The 10,747-nt window shown below is 44.4% G+C and overlaps 1 protein-coding gene across 1 annotated transcript; it reads left to right on the plus strand.

The window, feature by feature from the left end:
• The first annotated feature begins 7,300 nt into the window (after positions 1 to 7,300).
• LOC143295150 (uncharacterized) lies at positions 7,301 to 10,367 on the plus strand. The gene is made up of 2 exons (XM_076606721.1): positions 7,301 to 7,728; positions 10,135 to 10,367. Exons 1-2 carry the CDS (start codon positions 7,301 to 7,303, stop codon positions 10,334 to 10,336), a joined length of 630 nt encoding a protein of 209 aa, XP_076462836.1. The 3' UTR covers positions 10,337 to 10,367.
• The last annotated feature ends 380 nt before the right edge of the window (positions 10,368 to 10,747 follow it).

Here is a 10,747-nt window from a genome sequence, read left to right on the forward strand (position 1 = left end):
AACAACACTGTTTAAGACGAAAGGTCCTTCGTGCTGAAATTATTCAGTCTGACACGGTTTGAACACAGACACAACACAGTGTACATACTGTGTGGGTACGGTGGGGTGTGTTCAGAGTGAAAAAGATGGTATGGTGGCCTGGTGGAAGAGTGCCCAGCTATTAAGCAAGTGTCCGTTGGCTCGATTCTCTTACGGTGTGTGTGGTGGTGGGGGGGGGGGTTATTGTGTTTTGTTTTGTTTTCTAACCAAACAGTAGACCTTTAATTTTAATTTTAATTGTAATCTGGGTGCTAGTCTTTTGAATGAGATGATAAAATGACGTCATGTGTGTAGCATTCACTTAGCACACGTAAAAGATTCTCCGGCAGCAACATGATTGTCCCTGCTAAAATTTGGTAGAAAAATTCCCTTCGTCAGTTAAAATGAGACTTGGAGACAAAGGGCTGGAAATGTGGCGGTGGCGAAGAGCCCAAATTAAACACAGAGAAAACTGTCTTGACATAAACCAAGAAAGATTATACGATGCAGCATAAAAATGTTAAATAGTGCAGTACAGCAGGGAACAGCGTAGTACAGTACACTAAAGCACAGCACTGTTCATACAATTCATTCAGCTGCTGCTTTTTGTCTGTCTCTAGAACTCTCACTCGGGATGAGGTCCCTATTTCACTTCATCAAATCCCTGCACTCGGCTCTTTCTGGCGTTCAAATTTACATCTTTTCAAAATAGCCCACCACCCTCCCCCCTCTGCTCCGTTTTCCTGGTCTACAGTTTATCCTGCTTTCTACTTACAGTTATCTTTTATTTTCCATCCTCTGAACCACAGCTGTGCCTGTGTGTGAATGACTTGTATGTTAGAAAAAAAAGTCTATGCACAAGACTGAGTGCTCCAAATCAATATTATATTAGCATGTCCTTGTATTGAAAAGGAAGTATGTCAGCGTTGGGCTGTTTGTGTTAGACTTAGAGCTTCCTGTTTGGCGAAGGTCTCTGGGTTTACTTCGCTGTACCCCTTAGTTACATGTATGCTATACGGTGGACAGCCCGGGAAGCAATGGTTTGAATCGCGTATCTGTGTATGTGTCTTTATTGCCTGGTTAATAATTCTCTTCGGTTTACTTCGCTCATTTTCCCGACAGCCTGAAATTGGATATGAAGGAGTGAAATGAATGGAAGGGTGCTGATGGAACCTACTGTGATTTTTACCGAAGTAGTAAAAATGACAAGCAAGAAAATGAGAGATAGTTCTTCAAAGACGTGTTGGCGTGGTGCAAGAAAAAGCTCACTTGTTTTTGCTAAAAGTAATACTTGTTAGTGTGTGAACTGAATTCAGTTACTTTGCTTCCGTTAGCCAGCAAGAAATAATTTACCTAAGATTAATCTCATGGGGTTGATTTAAATGTGGACTTACGTTATGATTATCGCAGCACGAGTTCTAGTTCGGATTTATTTTCTCTGTCCATAAATATTTCCATTTCCTCTAGCAATTCATGTTTAGTTCGTGGATTCATAGGAGTCATGAGACTGGAAGGACAGAAATGAATGTTTCCACCGGGTCATTACTCTGTGCACAGCAGGATGTGCAGACTGACTGTTAACTGTTGACCTCTGGCATAATTCTGTAAAAGAAATCCACTCTGAGAGTACACAAATTCATATGTGTATGCACTCAAAGCCTGATTAAGCACCTTGGGTCATGCTGCTCCTTGAGCATTTGTCTAGCAGATGTGGTGTAGCATATATGGAATTGTCCGAACGCAGTGATGCCTATTTGAGAAACTGAAACTGTCAGGCAGTCGATGCCCTCCTTGCACAGCGTTACCCGCAGTCAGTGAAAACTTACCATGATACAGCGGTCCGTAACAACACTGTGAATAGCATCCAACTACTGCATCAGCGCTTATTTCCTTCACAATTCATGTCTTTCAGGTCTGGTCATCATTTTTCTGAGCTGCCTCGCATTATGGTGAATGTCACTCCACACTCAACTGAGTTGTCTCCATCAAGTGAGTTTGCGGAATGGCGTTCATCAATGACTTTGTGTAATGACAACATTTACCCGTTTTCAGTTTCATGACCCTCATCCCAGGAGCAGTTGGATCATTTGGCAAAAGTGTCTTTCACTGACCAGCTTCTAGGTAGGTGGCCACATTCCCTATGACACACTTGATCTCATGATGTTGGCCATGCTGATCACTTGTTGCTGCAGACACTGTTGCTCAGCAGTTTGCTGATCTCAAAATCCAATTGGATGACTCCAGCTCGCCGTCACGTCTGGCCTCAGACACTTCAGCTCCCACATCTGAAACAATCTGCTCCCGAAATTGAAGTGATCTGCTCCAACATTTGAACGACCAATTATATGTTTGAGGTGGCCAACACTTGTTGCTGATATTATTGCAATAAAGGAAGTGATCTGCTCCAACATTTGAACGACCAATTATATGTTTGGGGTGGCCAACACTTGTTGCTGATATTATTGCAATAAAGGACTTGATAAACAGTATCTGCTCCAGCTGTCAGCTAATAACAAATGAGCATCTGCACGAAGGAAGCAGCCTATGCGTACCTACGAAAGTATTTACTCAGGCCTTGTTTGAGTTAAGCCATTAATGTCCTTTTTCAATATGAAAATTACATTATTTTATAGGTTATAGTCAGCATGGAACACATCTTACTATAGTTTTCGTTAAAACTTAGGAAATCGTCATTTAGAGGATACGTACGTCCCATTATTGGGACGGTGGGCACGTGTGGGTAGGGGTTTTCGTTCTTCTATAAATGGACACAGGGACAGAGATCAACAGACTGGTGGACTTTTAGTGAGTAAAATGCACTTTTCTTGGTAAGAACAAACACACAAACAATAAAGTACCATTAGTCTGTGCATTAATAACTTAGTTCTAAATAATGATTGAAATGAAATCAGTTTCCCAGATAAAGTCAGTCATCATTCTTATGTCAATGACATTCAGCTTCAGAAAAGTTATACCCCTGAAAATTTGTCTGCTTCCTAGACATTCAAAACTGGTTGACTCTACATGAATTACAAAACCGAAGCAATTATCATCGGAACTAAACAAAAACTTTCTTCCATCAAAACTGACACACTCAAACTTGGCGGTATATCCATCCCTCTTTCCAGCTCAGTCAGGAACCTCCGCGGTGTCCTTGACAACACACTGTCCATGCAAAAATGTATCAGTCAGACCTAGCAATCCTGATATTGTCAATTGTGGCACATCAGTTCCATTCGGGAATATCAGTCCACCGACACAACATCTAGACTTGTCGTTTCTCTCATTCTCTCTCGCCTTGACTACTGTAACTCTCTATTGTCTGATTTGCCTGCTTCATCCATTCAGTCCTTTCAGCGCATACTAAACTCTGCAGCCCAACTTGTCCCCAGAAAGAAAAATCTGAGCGTATTTCTCCTCTTTTACAACATCTCACACATGATAAAGTACAACATCTGCACTCTTTGTTATAAATGTATTCACAAATCTTTCCCTTCCTACCTGTGGCTGCCTTCACCTCTACATCCCATCCCGCTCTCTACAATTGGCTTTGGATCCACTCTGTTCGCGCATGCCTAGATTCAAACTCTCCACTGTTAAAAGCACACTGCATGCAAGCAGACGATTTCCCCTGAATAGCCTGCACCATCTGAGTCACAATATAGTATGCTCTTGTGTTATAATCATTGAAATATACACAGTCCCAAAAATGAGACTGTGGGCATAAATGGGTTAATGGCTGCAACGTGGAAATCTTATCTGCATGGGCTTATGGCGTGGTGTGATGTGGTGTATTGAACTGTCTTGTGCTGTGCTGTGATGTAATGTGATGTGGTGTGGTGTGGCGTGGTGAACGCCCCAGGTCGTCGAAGATGACCACGACTTCAGCAGCGTCAGAAGGAGGATCTGTATGGGTCCGGAGGTGACTGGTGAGGCCAATCCGGGCCCAGAAAGTTCGCCCACATGTGCGACACGTGGGATAGTGCTGCAGAGGAAGTGGAGGCAGCTCGTGCCTTACGTGCGATGCGTTTCCTCTGAGCCTCTGCAGTGCGTCTGTTTTCTACATGTGCTCCTTTTGTTATCTTGCTTCTCCAGTTTGGGCAGCCCAGCGCAAGCGATTCTGTTGCCATACAGAGATGGACAGACTTGGTCGTGTGCTCTTAGAGAGAGACTTGTGGATGCTGTGTGTGGGTGTGTTGGTGTTTGTTGGTGAGAATGTTATCAATGTTTTATGGCTAGTTTTTGTGTGTGTTGACAGAATAACGCAGCCTTCACTGTCGGACGGGCGTTAAACAGCGAGTAAACGCATCTATTAGTCCATACACATTGTCTTATTGAAGAAAAAACGGAAACAGACCAAAGGAGACATCAAAGATGGCTGCTGTCTTCAACACACTGATTTCAACTACACATCACAATGTTACAGGCGTTTCCCTGAACGGCTCTGACACATCTGTGCCATCCACATGTTTCGTGCTCACGTTTGAAGGTATCATCCCATGGGACAACCCATACAGCCTGGTCAGTGCTCACACTGAAAATCTCGTGCGTCGACTGAAAGATACCGTGGTGATACCTCTCTTATTTCTGATAGGTGGGCCTGCCAACATCATCAACATGGCGGTGTTCTACAAGCAGGGTCTGAAGGAACGGATCAACGTGTGTTTGTTCTCACTTTCCCTGTCTGATTTCCTGTATCTACTGTTCATCACGATTGCCTACGCGGAACAGATCCATCTGCAGTTTACCACGAGCGAAAGGTAATAGGAAGAGAATGTGTGATGTAGTTAAATTTCAACCACCATTAACTCATTTTGTGCTCGATTTCTAAAGTAAAGGGCATGTGGTTCGTCCGTCGGGATCGACGAGGACCATCTAGTCATTCTGGGGGTGGGTGGGTTGGGCTCTGTGTGTGCGCAGATGACTGATCAGGCCAATCCGCGCCCGGAAGGTTCTGACGCAGTGTGGACAGGGGATGGTGGCGGCTGTCGGGGACTTGCTGGCACTGCTTTTCCTGGCCTGTCTGCATTGCTCTGCTGCAGCGATTCTGTTGGCCTCACAGGACTTGGCGCCTTTGTGGACAGCTGAACGCCACTTTGGTCTGTCCATTGCATTCAGCTCCCATGTGTCGTGGCTGATGTTGAAGGCCTTCAGAGAAGCTTTCAGAGTGTCTTTGAAGCGCTTCTTTTGGCCTCCATGGGAGCGCTTGCCATGTTGGAGTTCACCGTACAGCAGTTTCTTGGGGAGCCGGTGGTCTGGCATGCGAACTACATGGCCTGCCCAGCGCAGCTGGGCCTGCATCAAGATGGTGTAGATGCTGGGCAAGTTTGCACGAGTGAGCACCCCAGCAAGGGGCATAGTGCAGAACTGAAAACACAGGGAAAGGAAACATAAACAATTTAAAATGGGATGAGAAAGTCAGAAATGTTCTCACAGCAGATGGTCTGTGGGTAGACCTAGCCCAAATAACTAGCATTTGTGTAGAAAAGTTTAGTCAATGAAATGAAAGTAAATCAGATCATGAGGGTCCATGTCTTGCATGCATGCAGTAAGAGTGAATAATACCAGCGCATGCAGATGCCTGATTTTGTGTTTCATGAAAATGGTGCTGACCTTTCTGGTTTGGATCCTTCGTTATTAATGATGGGTTCCAGGTAAGTGAACTGTTGAACAGTACCTAGTTGAAGACCCTGGGCGGTTTTATTTGCAGTGGTTGTAAAACAAGAAATCAGCACGAGTTACATTTTCAGAATTGTTATTTTTTTAAAAATCGACCTCGCTCCAAACTCATTACACTGCATTCAAAATACCAATAGTGGGCTATCTGCATTGGTTTAATGAGGTACAGAAACGTTCTCACTGAGTATTTCAGTCAATCATTTCACCATCACCATCAAAACCATTATTTCTGTTGTTACTACTACTACTACTACTGCTGCTGTTGCTGCTACAACCACTACTGCTACATTACTACAACCACTACCACACAAGAGACCTTCATAGTCCCCTATCAATTGTATTTGCTTCTGTCTGGCTCCTTCTTGGTGTCTGCCTGCAGACTCTTCGCCAGGCGTTTATTGGTCCATCTCTTGCTCTCTTCCCTTTGGGGTTCATGTCAGGGTGTGTCGGGCAATGTTCCTTAGTAGGTTTTTATGCAGCAGATGTGGTGAAGTGTATAGGGACCTGTCTGCACGCTTTGACACCTCCTTGAAAATGAAAACTGAAAAACAAAGTGGTGATGCTTGACGCTGGCGTTCGTAGCGTGTGTCCAACCCTCCCCTCCCCCCTTCCCCCGCCCCCTCCTCCACTCCTCCTCCCCTCTAACGAAATATCTTTAAAAAAAAAAAAAAAAGAACAGAAAAGAAAGAAAAAAAAGGAAGTTCTTGGAGATGCTGCCTGCTGACACAGCCTAGTTTTCATCAAGAATGTCACCTGGTATTTTGATGATTAATTAGTTACCATCACCAACTCAGTACAATTTTTACTCCATTTCCATGATGAGTTGGAAGGTGCTGTGTAGAATCGGTTAGGCATTGGACTTCTGATCCGGTGTTCACCAGTGATCAGAGTTCGAGGTCGCGATTCGTCATGGTGTTGTGTCCTTAGAAACTTCTTCTTCTGCGTTCACTCGTAAGCACACGAGTGGGCTTTTACGTGTATGACCGTTTTTACCCCGCCATGTAGGCAGCCATACTCCGTTTTCGGGGGTGTGCATGCTGGGTATGTTCTTGTTTCCATAACCCACCGAACGCTGACATGGTTTACAGGATCTTTAACGTGCGTATTTGATCTTCTGCTTGCATATACACACGAAGGGGGTTCAGGCACTAGCAGGTCTGCACATATGTTGACCTGGGAGATCGTAAAAATCTCCACCCTTTACCCACCAGGCGCCGTCACCGTGATTCGAACCCGGGACCCTCAGACTGACAGTCCAACGCTTTAACCACTCGGCTATTGCGCCCGTCGTCCTTAGAAACGAAACTTTACTCTCGAAACTCCTCACTCAGACCAGGTGTGCATGGATGCCTGACTTAGGTTAGGGAAGGTTAAAACGGCAGAAAGAGAGGACTGGGCCCAGCCTTCCTGTTCCGGTCCCTGGATACAGTAGATATGAATTCATTGCCCCGATAGCCATGAAAGGCAATGGGACATTTAGCCTTGATATATTTTTTTTCAGGTTTGGTCCCATCTCCCGCTTTATTGCCAACCACAACCTACTGGGATTCTACGGCTTCACCTGGGTGTCTCAAGTCATCTCTGCCATGATCGCCAGTGAGAGATGCAGCCTCTCCGTTCCCAGACTGTGCTGTCCACCTCCACCACCACCACCGTCATCGTCATCATCAATATCATCGTTTTGACTCTGTATTCCATCGTCACCACCCGGTACCGCGCAGTGTGTGCCCATGATCCTGTGACTGGCTCGGACTTCTGGATCGTCACCCCCAGTCAGTTCTACTTTGACAATCAGCAGCTTGTTGATTCCCTTGATGCTTTTGTGTTTGGCTTGGGCATCCCTCTGGTGATGACGGTAGTGGTGACGGTGACGACGATGGTGACGATGATCAAGCTCCGTCAGGCAGCAGCATGGCGGTCTGGTACCTCGTCCAGTGGCAGTGTGTCTGCACGAGAGGTGGCGCTGACCATGATGCTGGTCTACAACTCCATCTTCTTCGTCATCTGTGTCTTCCCGTTGACTATGTTCAGGTGAGTGCAGAATTAACATGGAACTGTCATGATCGGATGTATATTTTAAATGCTACATGTAAAACGTTTGCTATAATTATAAAAGGCAAATCCATATATATTTATTTTTTTAAGGGGGGTGACACGATTACCAGTTTGGGTCCAAGATAAGAGGGTGGATCAAATTATTATCCTGCCACCTGGAGCACGTGTATGGTTTTCCCGAATTCCAATTACCTGGTTATTTAGATATTATCATGAAGCATCTGATCCAATCAATACAAGTATTCTTCAAGGGCAAGGTTTTGAAGCTCAGTACACTGCTCACAAGCTGTACATATTATGTATCTGTGACAAAAAGAAAGCGACAGTCGCATCCCACGTATCATATATATATATAACACATCAGCAGATGTATATAGTCATATGAAACTGTTTTAGAGGCAGCAACACCTACAGGTTTCACGTCCAGTGAATTGAGGTTTTTCATCAATCTTCCATTTCTCTATCACAACAGGCAGATTTTGGTAATAATCATGTTCTTATGATCAAAAGATAATATCATAGGTAGTCAGGCCACAGGTTCTCCTCCACTACTGGTAACCGTGCAACCTAGCTCCATCTGTCGCATGTGGGGAGTAAACCCAACATGAAGATTCAATCTACTGAGGGATTGATTCTGCCAGATGACTTGCCCAAGATATGTCACATGGAAAAAAAGGTTACAGAAACCATAAGAATATCCGTGGAAGAAAAATAGTTAAATTCACCACCTGGAACGAAAGAACAGGCAGGTTGAAAAACTGAAGAAAATGACTGATGAGATGGAATAGGGAGACCTGGCGTGTCCTATGCCTCTGTGAAGCTAGATGGAACAATGGAGAAGTACGGACAGATGTGCATGTACTGTGGTGTAACGAATGAAAGAACGAACATATACATAGAGTGGGGTTTATGGTCAACAAGAACACAATGAATACAGCACTGGGATGCTGCCCTGTTTCATGCAGGGTCGTGATCATCTACTTGCGAGCGAAACAATTCAACATCACGGAAGTGAAATTCATGCCCACATATAAGACAATGATTATGCCTAGATTGAAGAAGAATTCTTCAGTCAGTTTAAGACTGTCATCAACAAGGTTGACAAGAAAGTATCCGTATCGTTCAGACGTTGCGGCTGGTGAAGATGCCCAGGAACCTGGAGGAATTTATGCAGTCCCGATTATAACGAGAACACCAATGACAGGGGACTATGCCTGCTAGAATTTGTGACAACGAATTTGTTCTGGTTGATACTCTTGGTGAGCATAGAACATCTCGGCGATGGATGTAACACTCCCCAAGCAGTCAGAGCCACAGCTGGATAGGCAATGGTCGTGTAAAAAAAATAAGTCTGGAATCAGTATGGCTAAAAAATACGAAGAGCTGACCCTGTCAGTGACCACGACCTTGACATGATGAACTGTAAAGTACGATTGACGAAAAAGATAGGCAAAAAATCAGCCATCGCAAATTCACTCTTGACAAGCTGAAAGATCCTGACATCGCTGATCAATACCAAGCAGTCACTGAAAGAAAATTGTCTCCACTACTACTTGAAGAAGATATCGAAGCCCTCACAACTGATTTTCAACGAAATAACTGCCGAAACAGCAGCAGCAGTCTAGGGATCAGCTGATGGAAGTTCAAGCCATGGATCACAAACAATATCAGGAAGGCTAACACCACCTCTACGAAAAGCATGACCAAGCTCTTGTGTGCACAGGTATACTCCATCTTGTTGAACGCACGAGACACGTGGATCCTCATGGCGAATTTGGAAAGACGACTTCAAGTCATGGAAATGAGATGTTATTGTATCATACTCAACATCTGATACACTTATCACATCATCGGTGAGCAAGTGTGTCAAACCATCTGGTAGTGCATTGGACCACATGAAGATCTGTTGACATCAGTTAAGAAAAGTGAACTGCATTGGTATGGCAACTTGGCCTTGCTAAAACAATCCTCCGAGGAACTGTTGACGGAGGGAGATGAAGCAGCAGACAGGAAAAAAACAAACATGGGCTGACAGCATTGCAGAATGGACAGGAAAACTATTTGCAGAGACCAAGGCTTTCACATACAACTGGCAAACCTGGGGAAATCTGGCGAGCAGTTCATCGGTAAATGAAGGAGAATGGAATCATAGTTGTTGGTAATATTCATGAAGTAATCATTGTGATAATTTACCCACATGGATTTCATTCGTGCTGAGAGGCCCTGTATTTATCATGTTAGGCTATCCATTTCTGTTGATATGAATGTCAATGACTGCACATCCAAACATTTAATTGTTAATTTTTAGTTTGATTTTCTGCATGCCATGGCTGACACATGTTTAGTGTAGCTGTAGAGACAAACGTGTCCTCATCTCCACAGAGTGGCGTGGCTGTTTCTACCAGAGATGAATGCCGGGCGACGTCAGCACAACCTCTACTTTGTAATTACCTGGTTCACGGACATCCTGTCCTACATCAACGCCACCTTCAACATCGTTGTCTACTGCGTCATGGGCTCCCGCTACAGACAGACCTTCAGGCAGCTGCTGGGCAGGGCCAAAAAGACAGGCAACAGGAAGTAGATTCATACTGATGCTGGGGTCACCAGCCAGGGTGGGTAGTGCTGCATGCTGTACAGAAACAACGAGGTGTTGCTGCTCACAGAAACGAACTTGCATTCAGGATGAATGTTGCTCTGAGCACTTCCACCCCCGATGTCTCTGCTTCCCTTTGGCTTTGTGGTGCAGTAAAAGTTTGTCTATGTATTCATGGGTTGAATGTTTTCTTTTGTTGTACATTTTCAACAGTTTGTTTCGCAAGGGCTGGACAAAAAGCATGTGTGTGAATAAATGTGTGCCGAACTTGTGATTTTTTTGTTTGTTTGCTTTTGTTTTTGTTTTGTTTTGTTTGTTTGTTGTTGTTTGTTGTTGTTTTTTTATCATGTGCGAGCACGGTGTTCCATCGAAATATGTTAACAGGTCATCCGATTCCAC

The sequence above is a fragment of the Babylonia areolata genome, chromosome 20 (assembly GCF_041734735.1).
Source record: "Babylonia areolata isolate BAREFJ2019XMU chromosome 20, ASM4173473v1, whole genome shotgun sequence".
NCBI classification, from domain to species: Eukaryota; Metazoa; Mollusca; class Gastropoda; order Neogastropoda; family Buccinidae; genus Babylonia; species Babylonia areolata.

Coding starts and splice junctions, on each gene's coding strand:
- LOC143295150 (XM_076606721.1), top strand. CDS start 7,301: ATGCAGCCTCTCCGTTCCCAGACTGTGCTGTCCACCTCCACCACCACC. Junction 7,729..10,134: donor TTCCCGTTGACTATGTTCAG/GTGAGTGCAGAA, acceptor TCATCTCCACAG/AGTGGCGTGGCTGTTTCTAC.